The sequence below is a fragment of the Gorilla gorilla genome, chromosome 21 (assembly GCF_029281585.2).
Source record: "Gorilla gorilla gorilla isolate KB3781 chromosome 21, NHGRI_mGorGor1-v2.1_pri, whole genome shotgun sequence".
Classification (NCBI taxonomy): domain Eukaryota; kingdom Metazoa; phylum Chordata; class Mammalia; order Primates; family Hominidae; genus Gorilla; species Gorilla gorilla.
In genome coordinates, this window is record NC_073245.2 from 53333286 (window position 1) to 53351712 (window position 18427).

At 42.7% G+C, this 18427-nt stretch overlaps 1 protein-coding gene across 1 annotated transcript in view; it reads left to right on the forward strand.

Moving 5' to 3' along the window:
* The window catches only part of TOP1 (DNA topoisomerase I), a 95961-nt gene extending 79465 nt beyond the window's left edge, over nt 1-16496 (forward strand). Inside the window, exons 14-21 of the mRNA XM_004062154.4 lie at nt 4851-4994; nt 6042-6227; nt 7405-7473; nt 8314-8428; nt 10175-10302; nt 13703-13797; nt 14015-14164; nt 15204-16496. Of these exons, the coding sequence (XP_004062202.1) occupies nt 4851-4994; nt 6042-6227; nt 7405-7473; nt 8314-8428; nt 10175-10302; nt 13703-13797; nt 14015-14164; nt 15204-15306 (990 nt within the window). The 3' untranslated portion in view covers nt 15307-16496. The remainder of the gene's footprint in view (nt 1-4850; nt 4995-6041; nt 6228-7404; nt 7474-8313; nt 8429-10174; nt 10303-13702; nt 13798-14014; nt 14165-15203) is intronic.
* Nucleotides 16497-18427: the final 1931 nt, after the last annotated feature.

Here is an 18427-nt window from a genome sequence, read left to right on the forward strand (position 1 = left end):
ATCCTCCTGTCTCAGCCTCCCAAAGTGCTGGGTAGGCGTGAGCCACCACATCCAGCCTAGAGCACTTACATTGCTACATATTTGGAGCAAACATAATTAAAGTATGACTTACTGTGACCCAGCAGTCAATAACACATACGTTTTTGTAGTAGAATGTTGAAGGGTGGTAACTGGTGGTTTTACTTCATGGAGGGCTTTAGGTCGGCTATATGGGAAGCTACCATCATGATGCTTTTGTTCTACACATTTCTGCTTAGCCTCCAGAGATGTCTCCTATTCGAAGAGTCGTCTTTGTTTACTCTTGTGTCTATATTTTACTTACTTACTTCCCTCACATAATAGTGTATCATTGTATCCCATCTGTGCTCTATCAAGAAATGTAGCACAAGCATGATGTGAACTATGAATTTTCGACAATTTAAAAAATTAAAGGAATCATTCAGGGGTAAAAAGCACAAAGTTGTAGAACAGCTGAAGTGTGTTCTTTTTATGTATCCTGTCTTTGCCCCCTTTCTGGAAACTTGGATTGGCCTACTTGCAGTCATTGTCACACTTACACTACTTATAGCCTCAAAGGTCATTGAAAGGATTGGGATTTTTGAGAACCACAATAACACTTGCTCTAGGTACTGAAAAGGTTGTCCTGAACTCATTCATATCTTTTTATGTTCATCCCAGTTTGTTTTTGCTTTTCCCCCCAGGATTTTGATTACACAGACATCTTGCAAGCGTATTTCCATTCTTTCTCTCCCACTCTGTGCCTGGTGCCCATAGGATCTGAAATAGCATTGGAATGACAGCTAGCCTTCTGGAACCTGCAGTTTCAACCAAAGAAACTCTGATTCTACATAACCCAGGAGTTTCTTATCCTGCATAATCTAGGAGATTACAAAAAGGCTGCTTATGGGTACTCACTGCTAAGTACGATCCACTGCCAAGTTTGGAAGCATTACCTGCTCTCACAACCCAGGGAAAGTAGCCCTTAGTAAAATTCAGGTTTTTCAAACCAGCCTTAACCTTACAAACAGAATTTATCATCATGATTTTTCTTTCAAATGCAGTACAGCAAACTTTAGGATCAATGTTGACATCGTATTGCGTTTAGTCCTGTTAAAATACTCTCAGTGCCAAATACACACTTCTGCCTTTTTTGTCTTTAGAGTCTAGAATTCTGTGGGGTTCCAAAAATGTATGTGCTTACAACCTTTTATATGTAACCACCTAGGGATTAAAGGGCTAAATGTGAAGGAAAGTATCTTTACAATATTCATCTTGGGAAGCTCTCATTTTGGTGAGTTCTATTAGAGAAAATAAGACACAAGCTCATTAAAAATATATATATATTCTGAGCCTGGCATCTTGGTATAAAATTCAAAATGTTTTAAATCTATTTATTAGTAAGACTAACATAGACCTAAGTGTGAAGACTAAAATATTAAAGCTTGTAGGTGATATCATGGTTGAATATGACCTTAGAGTAGATTCCTTAGGACAGAAAAACACCAACAAGAGAAACAATTGACTAAATGGACTTCATTAAAATTAAAAATTCATGTTCAACAAAAGACACTGCTAAAATAAATACAGAATTTACATACTAAAAGAAAATATTTGCAACATGTTTATCTGACAAAAGGCTTATATCCAGACTATACAAAGAATTCCTATAGCTCCATAATAAAAAGATAGACATCCCATCCGCATAATAAAAAGAGCAAAAGACTTGAACATATACTATACAAAAGAAGATACAGGAATGGTCAATAAATAAGCAAATGAAAGAGTGCTCGACATCACTAATTATCAGTGGAGTGAAGATTTAACCACAGGGAGATACGAATTCCAGTTCTAGGTATTTTTACCTCAAGTGAAATAAAAACATTTATCCATGAAAAGACTTGTACAAGAATGTTCATAGCAGTGCTGTATTCATAAGAGTGCAAAACTGGAAACATCCCAGAATAGATAACACATTATGGTATAGTCATAGAATATACTATATTTATCAGCAGTTAAGAAGGGAACTACTTATGTATTCAACAACATGGATGAATCTTAAAAACATGGTTAAGGGCCAGGTGTGGTTGGTGCATGCCTGTAATCCAAGCACTCTGGGAGGCCAAGGCGGGTGGATCACTTCAGGTCAGGAGTTCGAGACCAGCCTGGCCAACATGGCAAAACACCGTCTCTACAAAAAAATACAAAAATTAGCCGAGGGTGGCGCACACCTGTAATCTCAGCTACTCAGGAGGCTGAGACATGGGAATCGCTTGAACCTGAGGGGTAGAGGTTGCACTGAGCCGAGATTGCATCACTGTACTCCAGCCTGGTGACAGAGCGAGACACTGTCTCAGAGGGAAAAAATAAAGTTAAAAAGGCAGACAGAGGAGTCTATACTGTATGATTCTATTTATATAATCTAGACTAGGCAAGATTTATCCATGATGATAGTAATCAGATTGAAGGATCAGTGGTTGCTTGGTGGAGATTGACTGAGAAGGGAAATAGTCATGTAAGAATACTGGCAAATGTCCTCTTCCCCAATACAAACGTCTGAGAAAGTTACTAGAAAACAGAATCCAATTTGCCTTCTCACCCCCAACTTTGTAATCTTGAATCCAGATCCTGATTCCACCCAGCCACTCTGCTGAATGGATAGCAGCTATATTAGAGAGACAATATAGTGGGCCTACTAGTTTAAAAAAGTCATCCAAAGAATGTCATCTACAATCAGTTAAATTAGATTTTTACCCATTACTGAAGTGTGATTGAATTAGGGAAAGAGGAGAGGTGGTCAAAGGCAGCCTTCTCCAGTGGATTCCTTGTCTTCTTGAGATGGTTTTGTGAGACCTTGCCTGGAAGACCTAGGTGGATAGTTTATTTTCTAAAAGTAGTCAAGAAAGCTTGTTCAGGGCATTGAACACTGCAGGGACAAGCATACTTCTTGGAGGCCAGCCATCTCCTGCTGGATCTAAGCGGGGTGGCTTCTGCCTCCACCTCCATCTCAGCTTATTTGAGAGAATCCTACATCCTTGGTGCAGAAGCCCAGCCAGCCTGTGAAGAAAAGTTGGTCTCGTAGTATCCTGTGAATGACGTGCGGGTTGGGTTTTTCTAAATCTCGTTTGCCTGACTCCTACCTTACATTCCAGTGGTGTGACTAAGGAACTGAGCAAACGTAACCCTAGGGGACTTTGAGACAGGCTTTGGTAGTCCATGTGCACTAGAGTGAGGGGAAAGAGGCCACTCCAGAGTTGGGTACTCTACTGTTGAAGGTGAGCCTTTTGTGTCCAATTTTTCCGTGCACGTGTAAGAACAGTTGTCATGGAGATTTACTAGTGACTTGTGCATGAGGACAGCTTATATCTCACCTTTTCTTACCCTGTTAAATGTCAAAATATACTAAGACTTAGGTATTTTTTCTGTGTCACCAACTACTAAATCACCCACCCATGATAGCAGGTAGTTACTGAAACTCTTGTTTTGTAGCCAAACAAGTGCATAACACTGGTAGACATGATGTGAGAGTGCAGATGACTCCTTAGCTTAACTGTGTAAGCTTTTAATTTCTGAGTACTTTTAGGATTGAGAAGTGGAAGACATTCTTGCTCTAGGTATCTCATGCTTCTGCACACCCAGAAGGCTGGTTCTGCCCCCACCCCACCCCCCGCCCCCCCCTTTTTTTTTGATAGGGTCATGCTGTGTTGCCCAGGCTGAAAGGCTGGTTATCTTCACCACAGGTCTTATGTCTCAAGGACCACAGGTCCACGTCATAGTCAGGAACCAGGCATGTGTGGGCAGAAATCACTACCACTTTCCTTTGTTGGCGGGTGGGGAAATTAAGAGCAGAGATTCTTGGATTCTTAAATTCCTTCTCTATGTTTATGTCATCTAGTCTGTTTTATGCTGTTTTATGTAATTCCCTGCTTCTGGATTTCTTGCATTTTTTTCCCCTTCTCACTTGTCATAATTGGCTCTTGCTTGTGAGTCTATTTTCATTCAGCTTGGTAGCAGAAGTCTTCTTCACTATTGTTTAGATTCAGTTTTCACACGGTTTTAGTAACCCTTCATTGGGTTTAGAATCAACTTTTAACCCTTCCACCAAAAGCTCTTATTTTTTTAAAGGCTTCCCAGAAACATAGTTTCTCTCAATCTCATCAAGAAATGCTTTTAAATGCAGAAGTTAGAAAATGGTGAATAATTATGGTTGTTCCTGGAAGTCATTGTGTCCTTAGTAATTACATGTTGTAGTCTTTGGTTCTGCTTCTTTGACAGCTCCACCACACTGTAATTTAATGGAATTCACTTAGATTTAATGGAATTCAGTCCTGGTAGAAAACTGCTATTGGGTCACAGAGTTGGCAGCAAGGCTGTGAAATTGATGTGGGAATGGGGGTGATTATGTGCTTTGTGTTGACAGAAGTTAGTTTTTGGGACATCCCATGTGGGTTTTTCCCAGGAACATAAACATTTTACAGAATTAGAGCTAGAAACTTTCTTCTGGGAAAGCCTTAGAAGTCAGTTGTGCTTGGCAGTGAGATGGGACAGTGTGCATTCTTAACAGGTTAAATGTGCCAAACTCTCTCTTCAGTACTATTCTTTTTTACGTTTGCTTAAGGTCAAGTTCCTGCTCTTTTGTTCAAAGTCTTGCTTTGTCACCCATGCTGGAGTGCAGTGGCGTGATCTTGGCTCACTGCAACCTCTGCCTCCTGCGTTCAAGCAATTCTTGTGCCTTAGCCTCCCTATTAGCTAGCTGGGATTATAGGCTTGCGCCACCTTGCCTGGCTATATTCAAAGTCTGTCTTTACTACACTGTCCCAAAGTAATCTACATTTGGGTTTGGGTCTTTACAGGGTGAGAAGGACTGGCAGAAATACGAGACTGCTCGGCGGCTGAAAAAATGTGTGGACAAGATCCGGAACCAGTATCGAGAAGACTGGAAGTCCAAAGAGATGAAAGTCCGGCAGAGAGCTGTAGCCCTGTACTTCATCGACAAGGTGAGAGCATCTTCCCATCGGCATTGTCTAGTGTTGAGCTTAACAAAGGGAGTTTCTGCTCTGCCCCAGGCCCTGTGCCACATACTGTATATCACAACTCAACACAAATATATTTGTGTGTAAAACTGAATCAAAAGTTGCACAAAACAATGCTTAGCCTTACTGTGAGCAGTAGATTCTGATCTTTTTTTAACTCTATTTCATTCCTTTAGAAAGTTGGTTATAACTTATAAAATTGTTTAAATAAACCATGCAGGTATCACCATTATATAGTTTTAAAGACCACGCTCTAGAGGAGATCAATTTCTTGGTACTCACGAGAAGAAAAAAAAGTTCATGTTTTTCCCCCAGTCTTGTATTTTAACCTAAGTTCTGAATTGTCTCAAAATTCACACTAGCTTTTTGAGTTTGATTGTCCAGAGTACCAGCACTCCCTCATTTGCTGCCTTATTTAATTTTTTTTTCCTTTTCTCCGTCCCTATTTCAGAGGACAGAATAGAAAGAAAAGGAGCATGAATATTTAACATCCCTATAGATTTCATAGTGAGTGGGGGAGGAAGTAACACTGCAGAATCCAGAGTTCCCAGGCCATGCTGACTGATGCTGGTGGCTTCAAACAGAATTGGGAGGCTTCTGTTTTGGATTCCTAGAAATTGCATAAGGGTCAAAAGGCTGGGCGCAGTGGCTCACGCCTGTAATCCCAGCACTTTGGGAGGCCGAGGCAGGTGGATCACGAGGTCAAGAGATCGAGACCATCCTGGCCAATGTGGTGAAACCCCATCTCTACTAAAAATACAAAAAAAAAAAAAAAAAAATTAACCGGGCGTGGTGGCGGGCGCCTGTAGTCCCAGCTACTTCGGAGGCTGAGGCAGGAGAATGGCATGAACCCAGGAGATGGAGCTTGCAGTGAGCCAAAATTGCGCCACTGCACTCCAGCCTGGCAACAGAGCGAGACTCTGTCTCAAAAAAAAAAACAAAACAAAACGAAATTGTGTAAGGATCATGTCTCTTCCATTCATGCTCATCTTTTCTTTCTTTCCTGGGCAGCTTGCTCTGAGAGCAGGCAATGAAAAGGAGGAAGGAGAAACAGCGGACACTGTGGGTTGCTGCTCACTTCGTGTGGAGCACATCAATCTACACCCAGAGTTGGATGGTCAGGAATATGTGGTAGAGTTTGACTTCCTCGGGAAGGACTCCATCAGATACTATAACAAGGTCCCTGTTGAGAAACGAGTAAGTTAATGTACCTGTACTGTCTGACTTGTTTTTCATTATTCAACAAGCATGGGTTGACTGCTTTTTTGTGTGCTTTGCACTTTGCTGGGCACCAGCAAAAGTGACTTGAGACAGGCAACATGGCACATGCCTGTAGACCCGGCTACTCAGAAGGCTGAGACAGGAGGATCACTGGAGACCAAAAGTTTGAAGCTGTAGTGTGCTGTGATCACACCTGTGAATAGCCACTGTACTCCAGCCTGGGCAAAATAGTGAGACCTTGCCTCTCAAATTAAAATAAATAAAAATAAATGACTTGAAAGAGGGGAGAGGTATTATTTGATATCTTGTGTACCTCCTTTTAGTCACTGTTCCGCCCTGTGCTACCTTCCTGGTAAGGAGTGGCCTTCTCCTATAGCAGTATTCAATGGAGCATGCTGTAGAATAGGCCCTTAGAGCAAACTCAGCATATGATTTAACTATATCTTAGTATCCCCTGGTCATGTGGTACATTTGTCACTTTTCATCTTTGCTCAGCCTCTCTCCAACTCCTGAATGAGTGAAAGGTTAATGTTAGTCTCCAGATCTCTGAGCCCATCACTGAAGAGGGTACTACAGCTCTGTAGTCCCAACCTAATCTTTTCCATAGTATTGGGCTTGAACCAGAGACTTATAGTGTGCAGGATCCTAATAATCCAGCCCACCAGCAGTCCTCTTCTTATAAAGACACCTCTTCTCATAAGGACACCATAATCAGTAATCAGGTTTTGCTGGCTGTGGAAGTACTCTGGACAGATTAGATAACAGTATGTATCAATGTAAATTTTTGAAGCTGATACTGTGTAAATGTAAGGGAATATCTATTTTTAGAACATACACACTGAAATTTTTAGGACCATATTATAAGTAAGTACTTATAAATGTACTTTAGGACCATATTATAAGTAAGTGCTTATAAATGGCTCAGAACAAATAATTATGTATATATATCTGTAAATATACACATGGAGAGAGTGAGCATACATGCGCACTGTGCAAATGATGAATGGGGTAAAATGTTAACAGTGAATCTCGGTGACAGATGTATGCGTGTTCCTTGTGCCTTTTTCTTTGCAAGTTTCTTTAAGTTTGGGGTTATTTCTAAAGTTAGGATTTTTTTCAAGAGTAATAATTAGGATTCACTTATATCTTTTAGGTTTTTAAGAACCTACAACTATTTATGGAGAACAAGCAGCCCGAGGATGATCTTTTTGATAGACTCAATGTGAGTAGACAAAGCACACAATGTTGAAGGGAGTCCCAGCCAGAGCCTCACAGTACCTAAAGGGGAGGGTTGCTGGCAGATGACTTGGGCTCTCCCTTTAGCCTGGCCTGCTCTGTGGCATCCCATACACTCTCTCTTCCTCCCTCTGAGTCCACGGTGAATCTGTAGTCAAGAGAAGACACATCTGCTGCAGAACAACTGCTAAAGCACTCAGGGTGGGGAGTAGATGAGCCCTACCTTTTATCCTTCCCTGCTCCTGCAGAGCTTTCCCTTCACTGGATGCCCAGCCACCCCTGCTGGAGACCCAAAACCTGTCCCTGATATCTTAATAGGGAAGGACAAATTTGCTTTATTGGTTTGTTAAGCCCACCAACCTGGGCCAGGCTTGGTGGCTTACGCCTGTTATCCCAGCACTTTGAGAGGTCAAATAGGGCAGATCCCTTGAGGTCAGGAGTTTGAGACCAGCCTGGGCAACATGGCAAAACCATTATCCAGGTGTGGTAGTCCACACCTGTAGTCCCAGCTGCTTAGGAGCCTCAGAAGGATTGCATGAGCCCGGGAGGTGGAGGCGGCAGTGAACCGAGATTGTACCACTGCACTCCAGGCTGGGTGTCAAGAGTGAGACCCTGTCATACACACACACAAAGATTGAAATACTTCATAGAGAGGCATCATGTAACCCTGTATTCTGGAATTCTTTTCCTCTTTCCCTAACTTCCCACTTGTAGGGCAATAAACTTGACAAGATTGTGACTGCACTGGCATAAATTACTCTTTAGGGCTGCCAGAAGGAGCAGGTAGTATAGCTTTGACCTAAATCTGTTGCTTTGTCTCCTCCAGACTGGTATTCTGAATAAGCATCTTCAGGATCTCATGGAGGGCTTGACAGCCAAGGTATTCCGTACATACAATGCCTCCATCACGCTACAGCAGCAGCTAAAAGAACTCACAGCCCGTAAGTATTGCTTGGCCAGACAGGGCCCACACCCCTACTAACGGTATCCAGTGACCTTGCTTATCTAAGTCCTAGAGTCAGTTCTACTTTTTTTCCCTTTAGACCTCTAGTAGCGAGCTAATGCTTTGTTGTATAAACATAGGATCAATGCAGTTTCCCCCTTCCCACCCCAACTTCAAGATTAATTTCATGGAATGCTGACAGCTTTTCACCTGCTACAAAAATGCCTGCATTTGTGTTTTATACATATATTACTTAAAAGCCCACAGAGTGAAGACAGTGCTGTGATGTTCTGTTAAATTGGAGAGAGTAAAGTTGTCATGGTTACCAGAAAAATACAGGAACAAGTCCTTTCCTTGAGGTTTCTGTCATTTTTTTCCCATAAGAGAGTAGATACTTTCTATAGCTGATTTTTAGAATATTATCACCAAGATCCATGGGCTTTTTTTTTCCTGGAGCCCAGTCACTATTGAATTTCCACTGCCCTCTGTAAATACATCAGATGGCCTTAGAATATGAACCAGAAAAGCCAGAGGTAGGTATGTTGAGGGTCAGTATTTTAAGGTGGTATAAAGAATGCCACACTATACAAATAAAAACAATTTTTTTGGATGGCATTTTTAATTTTTCTTTTTAAATAAGATACTACCAGGCCATGTGCAGTGGCTCACACCTGTAATCCCAACACTTGGGTAGCCGAGGCAGGAGAATCACTTGAACCCCAGGAGTTCCAGACCAGCCTGGGCAATGTAGTAAGACCTTGTCTCTACTAAAATTTCTAAAAATTAGGCAGGTGTGGTGGTGTGCACCTGTCATCCCAGCTACCTGGGAGGCTGAGCCCAGGAGTTTAGGGCTGTAATGAGCTACGACCATACCACCGCACTCCAGCTTGGGTGACAGGGTGAGACACTATCTCTAAAATAATAATAATAACCATAATAATACTACCAACTGTGGCTTAATTTTTTTTTTTTTTTTTTTTGAGACGGAGTCTTGCTGTCGCCCAGGTTGGAGTGCAGTGGCGCGATCTCGGCTCACTGCAAGCTCCGCCTCCCGGGGTTCACGCCATTCTCCTGCCTCAGCCTCCCGAGTAGCTGGGACTACAGGTGCCCGCCATGTCGCCCGGCTAATTTTTTGTATTTTTAGTAGAGACAGGGTTCACCATGTTAGCCAGGATGGTCTCGATCTCCTGACCTTGTGATCCCCCCACCTCAGCCTCCCAAAGTGCTGGGATTACAGGTGTGAGCCACCGCGCCCGGCCAAAATTTTTAAACTTTAAACATCCCTTCAATTCCTCGTTCTGTTCTGGCTACATTGGGTGGAGAGGTGGGGAGGTAGGGAGTGGCCAGTATAGAACTTATGAATATGGGCAACAAACCATAGTAATATCAGCAGCACCTATGATGAGCATATGGGTGGGGAGGAAGCAAGGAGATGAAGGGTCCCTAGCCAAGTTCCCTGAGTAAAAAAGAAAGGTGTAGATTTTATTATATTACCTAGACTCAGAGTTCCTCTTGTGATAGGAATTTACCCAGGCCAAGCTTACATATAAACTTCCTACTATCATTTTCTTAAGACTGTTGACTCAAATTTTGACCTTAGTCCTTGGGGGCAATTTGAATTAATCATCTGAGTAAGTTAAGGGCCAGCAAAATCATGGGGACGAGGCACTGGGGGAAGACATACTGTGTGTTCACTTTTGGTGTACAAACTGACCCTCTTGCTACCATGTTCCTTTCTTTACAGCGGATGAGAACATCCCAGCGAAGATCCTTTCTTATAACCGTGCCAATCGAGCTGTTGCAATTCTTTGTAACCATCAGAGGGCACCACCAAAAACTTTTGAGAAGTCTATGATGAACTTGCAAACTAAGGTATCTTGGATAAAATGAAGGGAACTGTGTCTGCTGTGGGCAGATTATCTGCGAATGAGAGGATTCAGGGCTGAGATATCAGCAGGCCAGTGCTGGGTCTGTTGTAGAAAGTCTATGCTAAAGATAAACAAATGGAAATATGATAGTAGTTAATCTCTGATCAAGATACTGAACATCAGAGTATCCATTATTCAAGAAATCTTTATTCTACTCATAGAAGTTCTATACTGGCCACTCCCTATTTTGAAAAACTAACTTTGGTGTACATTCTAATTGCTAATTACTGTCCTTATTGTACATGAGGAAAGTGGATTTAAAGAGAATCTTCATAATTCCTTGCCACAGCCCAGAAATACAGCCATTTCCAAATCAGATTGTTTCAAATTGAAAAGATGATGAAACAATTATATATTTAAAGTCTTTCAAATCCTAGCATAGCTATTTTTATTTTTACACATTCCACATGAATCATATTTTTATATAGTTCATCATCAAACATCTGTTGAATACTGGCCGTGTGCCAGACAACTTGCTGCCCTAAAGGGAAAGACTGGTGTGCAAATAGGTGCTATTCCTTGTCCCTGAGCCTCTTTCCTCCTCCTAACTCTGCCTGGTACTGAGCTTTTAAACCATAAGGCACTTAACATTTGATGATGAACATTTTTGTGTTAGCAGTGACTTCATAACTAATTCATCCTAACATGGTGGTCCACAGTGAGAATTTGCAGATATTTCATTACAGAACAGATACACAGGGTTAAAAAGGAAACAAATTATATTGAAATACAGTTATCAAAATACATTTTAAAGTCCGATAATAGATGTGCTTCCTTATTAAGGTCTTGAGGTGGCCTGTAGTAAATTTCAAGGTAGTAATTAATTAATATCAATGATACTTTAAGATTTCTGCAGCAATTCAAATATGAAATGAAAATGTCTAACATCTATTGATGATAAAGTCCTAAGTGCTGCTGCTATTACTATGGTTTGTTCCCCATATTCATAACTGAAGAAGAAATACTAAATTTCAGCTAGAAGCTGGGTGCAGTGGCTCACACCTGTAATCTCAGCATTTTGGGAGGTTGAGGTGGGAGAATCACTTGAGCTGAGTAATTCAAGACCAACCTGGGCAACATAGTGAGACCCTGTCTGTATTAAAAATTTAAAAATAAATATAAATAAGTTCCAAAAAGAGGTTATTGAAATTATAGATTTTTTCTCATCCAAGTTCATGGAATTCTATACTTGTACAACTGGAGTTTAAGAACTACTACTGTGGAATGAGACTGCATTTTAAGGCCCAGAATATTTTCCATTTGTTGAGATTTCCTTAAGATAAGTACCCATGAGTAATACAGCTGGTTCAAAAGGTACACACAACTTATAATTTATGCTACAGATGCCATCTGGCTTTCTTGAAGAGATGTACATGTCCACAGTGAATGAGTGTACATCCATAGACCTTTGATTCCTTGGATCATATGATTGGCAGGCAAAGAACTCTATAGACGGCCCATCCTAGCAGCTCACATTTGCTGCCACTCTGTTAAATGCTGGTCATCTGGAATTGTTTATTCTCCTCATGTTATCATTACAAGCCAGAAATAAAAGCATGAATATTCAGGTGCTGTTTACCTAATTCAGGAAAACCCCTCCCAGGAGCATGAGGAGGTCTTTTGTTGCTCTCGCTCTGGAACCAGGTTTGGGCAGCCCAGGCTGCCTGCCAGACGAGCCCTCCAAGCCCAGGATTCCTCTCCTGTGTGCCCACAAAGCAAACACACGCCCCTGTTTGCCAAGTGAATCAATTGAGTCTTTGATGCTTTGAGAGAATTTGACATAGCCTGCCAATTTAGCATTCACAGAAATGGTTAAAAGATCGTGGTTTGCTACATTTCTATCCTAAAAAGAATCTGGCTAGTGGTGTCTGTGATGCTTTTGTATATAGAATCAGTCCCCTCAGTTTGGCTTTGGACAACATAGATGTTGGAAGTAAGCCATTCATAGTAAAACATATTTAGTGATCCTCTCACAATGGTGGCCTCTGTTTCCAATCTTGGGCTGTGTGTATCTAACAACAAACAATTCCAGGTTCAGTGAGCAGCTCAGTGTGTGTCAGACATGTTATTTACTCTGTAGAGGTTGTCTTCACCTCACATAGATGATCATAGGTATGGGGTTCTCCTGCCCTCCGAGTAGCGTGAGCTCACTGACAGGGGCTCTAGCTCCATGTTGTTATCCACTGCTGTCTCTAAGCAGGAATCTGAGAAGAACTTAGATTCACCAGGGGTGCTTCAAAGATTCTAACAAGCAAGAAAGGCTGAAACTGCCCTTGTCTCTTCCCTTATAGATATGGATTCCATGAGAGTTTACATGGGAAAAAAAGCTCCACAGCTAAAAGTGTTTTCACATCCATTGAGTGACAACTAAGGTCCTTCCCACCTCAGACTTCTCTCCTTTTTTTTTTGAGACGGAGTCTCGCTCTGTTGCCCAGGGTGGAGTGCAGGGGCATGATCTCGGCTCACTGCAAGCTCTGCCTCCCGGGTTCATGCCATTCTACTGCCTCAGCCTCCCGAGTAGCTGGGACTACAGGCACCCACCACCACGCCTGGCTAATTTTTTGTATTTTTAGTAGAGACGGGGTTTCACCGTGTTAGCCAGGATGGTCTTGATCTCCTGACCTTGTGATCCGCCCTCCTCAGCCTCCCCAAAGTGCTGGGATTACAGGCGTGAGACACCGCGCCTGGTGACCTCTCTCCTTTTAAAAACAGAATGCCAAAGCTAAGCCCTGCCATGTCCTGGTTTGGGACAGACTGGCTGAGCTGTTTGGCTTCCTGGGTGTCTTTTAATGGCCAGTTTGTAGCCTCTTGAGTACTCTCTTCAGTGCATCCATTTTCCTTGAGAAGCTGGCACCGCCTTCCCAGAGTACTGGTGGGATCTGAGGAACGAGCTGGGGTTGCCCAGTAGATGCAGGTATCCTATTTCAGCTTCCTAAAGAGGAGCTCTTACAGTGTTCTTAGAATGAAAGCTAAAAACTGGCACAGGATCTATTTGATAAACAGCTGTCATTTGTAGCCATCCTCCCAGATGTATGACAGCAGAGTGTTCTCTGATGGAAAGAGCAGCACCCAGATTCCCAGCCCCAGCGGGTTCCTTTCGCTGAGCCCCTAGGTTACTGCCCTGTAAAACCCTTGTTTCTTTCCAGATCACTGAAGAACAAATAGTTGAATTCACTAGTCCTTGTGCATCTTCTCCCTGCCTTCATGAAGCCACCCTTGTTTTTTTTTATCTGACAAACCACTGACAGAGACAGCCTGGTCCAGATAACATCTTGGTTTCACCTTCTCAGGTGGAGCCATTTTTCCTCTACAGCTCATAACCTTACCACTATTATTTCCCCTAGATTGATGCCAAGAAGGAACAGCTAGCAGATGCCCGGAGAGACCTGAAAAGTGCTAAGGCTGATGCCAAGGTCATGAAGGATGCAAAGACGAAGAAGTATGTACCTGGTATTGTGAAAGTTGGGGCTGGTAGAGAAAAGTGTGTGCAGCATCTGTCAGGGCCCCTGGGGCCCTGGCTTTTCGATGGTTTCTGAGAAATGTCTTTTGGAAATCTCTATACTAGGGCTTTTATTGACTCAAAGTGGCAGGATGGGTACAGTGTGCTCTTGTCTAGAGCCCAGGCCTGGTTCTTGAGGACTTTGCTATTCTTCTAGGGTAGTAGAGTCAAAGAAGAAGGCTGTTCAGAGACTGGAGGAACAGTTGATGAAGCTGGAAGTTCAAGCCACAGACCGAGAGGAAAATAAACAGATTGCCCTGGGAACCTCCAAACTCAATTATCTGGACCCTAGGATCACAGTGGCTTGGTAAGTGTTGAGCCCTCCTTGAGCTCCTGCTGCCAGCTTGAGAAAGGTGGAGGGGGTTCCGAGAGCACTGGTGGCCTTCACATGCCATCCCTAAGCTACACACTTTAGTCCTCTAGGGAAACTTCTGGCTTCAGCTGTGTACAAGTTATTCTGGTTGCTGAACCTTGTCTGTAAATGCATTGCAACATTCTGGTTGCTCCTAAATGGTCAGTGCTGTCATACTGCCTTGTAGTGTATGTTTTTAAGAGGCAGGTGCCATCCCTATTCCTAATGGAACTTTAGGACAGGAATGGAAACTCTTAGCTTCTGGAAGAATAGGAAAGAGCCCATCCATCTCTACACTTCAACAAAACTTTTCGTTGAATTTTTTTGCAGTTGAAGGTAGGAACAAGAGATAAAGATGAGAATACAGATCTGAGCAACTTACACAGAGAGGCAGAGGGACCTTTAACAAAGGCAGATAAATACTAGGTTTCTCTGTGTGTCACACACAGTGTCACATAACATCTGAAACAAGTGGCTTTGTTTTGGAAGATGTTTAGTTTGAGCTGTTAAGTTCTGAGCATAGGTGGAGATATCCTCCCCTATGGCACTTGCTAGTCCGGGCTAAAGTTTCCATCTAGGTCTTTTGTACCTCTTTCTGCTCGTTTTGCCTTGTTTGGTGCTAGAGATTTGGTTAGCTCTTAAAAGGCAATATAGTATAGTGGTTAAGAACATGGAGAAAAACTGCTTGGGTTCAAATTTCAGGTCACTTACCAGCTGGCTGTGTGAGAAAATCAGTAAATTACCTAACGTCTCTGCCTCAGTTTCATCTGTACCTTTTTCACTTGTACATCTGCAGAAGCACCTACTTTAGAGATCACTGCCAAGATTAAATGAGTTGATCACATAAAACCTTTAGAACATGCTTGGTGCACTATTAATTTGCATCCTCACTAGACACATGTGAAAGAGAAGATGGAACATCTGACCCTGGGCCTCAGATATGGGCCATTGCTGAGTCACCCTAATCCCCCCCTTATTTCTCCTTTGTTTGCAGGTGCAAGAAGTGGGGTGTCCCAATTGAGAAGATTTACAACAAAACCCAGCGGGAGAAGTTTGCCTGGGCCATTGACATGGCTGATGAAGACTATGAGTTTTAGCCAGTCTCAAGAGGCAGAGTTCTGTGAAGAGGAACAGTGTGGTTTGGGAAAGATGGATAAACTGAGCCTCACTTGCCCTCGTGCCTGGGGGAGAGAGGCAGCAAGTCTTAACAAACCAACATCTTTGCGAAAAGATAAACCTGGAGATATTATAAGGGAGAGCTGAGCCAGTTGTCCTATGGACAACTTATTTAAAAATATTTCAGATATCAAAATTCTAGCTGTATGATTTGTTTTGAATTTTGTTTTTATTTTCAAGAGGGCAAGTGGATGGGAATTTGTCAGCGTTCTACCAGGCAAATTCACTGTTTCACTGAAATGTTTGGATTCTCTTAGCTACTGTATGCAAAGTCCGATTATATTGGTGCGTTTTTACAGTTAGGGTTTTGCAATAACTTCTATATTTTAATAGAAATAAATTCCTAAACTCCCTTCCCTCTCTCCCATTTCAGGAATTTAAAATTAAGTAGAACAAAAAACCCAGCGCACCTGTTAGAGTCGTCACTCTCTATTGTCATGGGGATCAATTTTCATTAAACTTGAAGCAGTCGTGGCTTTGGCAGTGTTTTGGTTCAGACACCTGTTCACAGAAAAAGCATGATGGGAAAATATTTCCTGACTTGAGTGTTCCTTTTTAAATGTGAATTTTTATTTCTTTTTAATTATTTTAAAATATTTAAACCTTTTTCTTGATCTTAAAGATCGTGTAGATTGGGGTTGGGGAGGGATGAAGGGCGAGTGAATCTAAGGATAATGAAATAATCAGTGACTGAAACCATTTTCCCATCATCCTTTGTTCTGAGCATTCGCTGTACCCTTTAAGATATCCATCTTTTTCTTTTTAACCCTAATCTTTCACTTGAAAGATTTTATTGTATAAAAAGTTCCACAGGTCAATAAACTTAGAGGAAAATGAGTATTTGGTCCAAAAAAAGGAAAAATAATCAAGATTTTAGGGCTTTTATTTTTTCTTTTGTAATTGTGTAAAAAATGGAAAAAAACATAAAAAGCAGAATTTTAATGTGAAGACATTTTTTGCTATAATCATTAGTTTTAGAGGCATTGTTAGTTTAGTGTGTGTGCAGAGTCCATTTCCCACATCTTTCCTCAAGTATCTTCTATTTTTATCATGAATTCCCTTTTAATCAACTGTAGGTTATTTAAAATAAATTCCTACAACTTAACGGAAACTTAAGTGTCTGCCTCTTTGTTACAAAGGGCCTCAGGCCAGAGTTGGGGCTGGGACTTAGTGCGGGATGAGGTCTCACCACTCAGGTCAGCAAGAGTAGATTCCTCCCAGGAGCAGATGAGGCAGGGCCTGGCCTGGAAAGGAGTGTTGCGTGCCTGTCCTGCTGCTGTGGGTGTGGGTTAAAGAGGATCCAAAGTCCATATCCTTAGATAAAAGACAGGAAAGGAAGGAAGGGTGCAAAAAATCCACAGTAAGAGGTGTGGTGCAAAGACAGCATCGGAGGCCTAGCGTAGGTAAAGTATATTGAGCAGGATGTTGCAGCTGTATTTGAGAGTCAAAAGTTTTGGAGAGCTTTCCATGTGTACTGGCCAGAAGCAGAAGGGAGCTGCTTTAGGTTTGCTCATGTGGCTAAGCTTACAATCAGGATGGGGAGAATTAAGGTTCCAGATCCCAGAAGCCCCTTCCCACATGGGATGCAAACTTCTCCCTGCATTGACTGCTTAATTGAAAAAGGCAGTGTGGTCTCTGACCACTTTCTGGTGCTCCAGTTACCCTAGCTGGCTATGGTCTCTACAAAAATTGTTCCTTTGCTCATCCTAAATTATAGGTAAGTCTGGAATTCAGAATGAAAGTGAGGTCTCTAGGTCAAATGGACTGCAGGGAGCAGGAAGGCCAGAAGGGTCAAAATTGGTAAATTAATGGAAGGGCCCTGGGCCCTCTAGCTTGTTAGCACGAGCAGGTAGGTGTCTTCGGGGAAGCGAACCCATAGTCTCTGTTCTCCCTGAGGCTGGAGGCAGGGCTGGTACTAGGCCCACAACAGAGAATCCTGGAGGTCCTTGGCAGCCTGTATTTTTATTAACCAGTGAAAGAGGCAGCATTCACCCCAGGGAATAAGGGAGGTTATGTAGCCATCACTGCTTTGGAGCAGAGAGACTCCAGCCAGGTGTTTTTGAATTCTGTGTTGAGGTAGCTGGGCCACTGAATGTAGGGAATACAACAGAGAGGCTCTTTTGGTACCCATTTGATACACTGTGGCTGGTAGGTAAGTAGGTAGGTGTAAGTGGACCTCAGATGCCACAGCTAGGGGACAACCTTTGGTCCAAAACTAGAAGTCAGGTAAGGAGGCCTTGCAGGCAGAAGACCTTGCTGATGAACAGGAAGTAATGCCTACCTCTCTGGCAAGGACCTCTCTTGCAAGTCTGAGGGCAGATGCTGGGCAACAAGATGCTGCTCAACACAACTGAGAAGGGCATCCCAGACAGTGGCAGCAGGCCTGGGAGACCAAAGCCAGAGAATGGGAAGCTGACCTGGCCACTGGGGATGAAAGAAGAGGCTGAACAGGTAAGCGGGGGCCAGATGTAAAGGACCTTGAAGGATGCTTAACCCAGGAGTCAAGAGTAAACTTATCCACTTGCCTAGTCCAGTAGGTTTTACTTCCAGCCACATCCAAGAACAGGCCAGATGGGCAGGGTCTGAGAAACTCCCTCCCATCAGGCCTTTCTATGATGCCCGAGTTCGGTGTGGGCAAAGGGCTTCCACGTGCTACCCAAGCCAGATATCTGTGTGCTGACTTGGCTTTTCTCCTCTCTTACCTCACCTTCACCTCCCATCCCCCAAATCTGGCCAGCAAGTCCTGTCTCTCCATTCTCCCTGCCAAAAGCTGTCAAATTTCAGACCTCTGCTACATTAAAACATGAAAAGTAAAAAACCTTCACAACCCTCAGCCCTTTCCAGCCACTACCTTTCCCTTTTTTCCCAAACAAGCACCTGCAATAAGTCATCACCATCCAGTCATTCCCCCACCCACTGCAACTAGCTTCTGTCCCATGAGTCCACAATTCCTTCTCTTCACTGACCAATATCGCCAATGACTAAATGACCAAACCAATACATGGGCTCTCCATTCTGCGTCTTAAGAGTCTTTGTGGCACT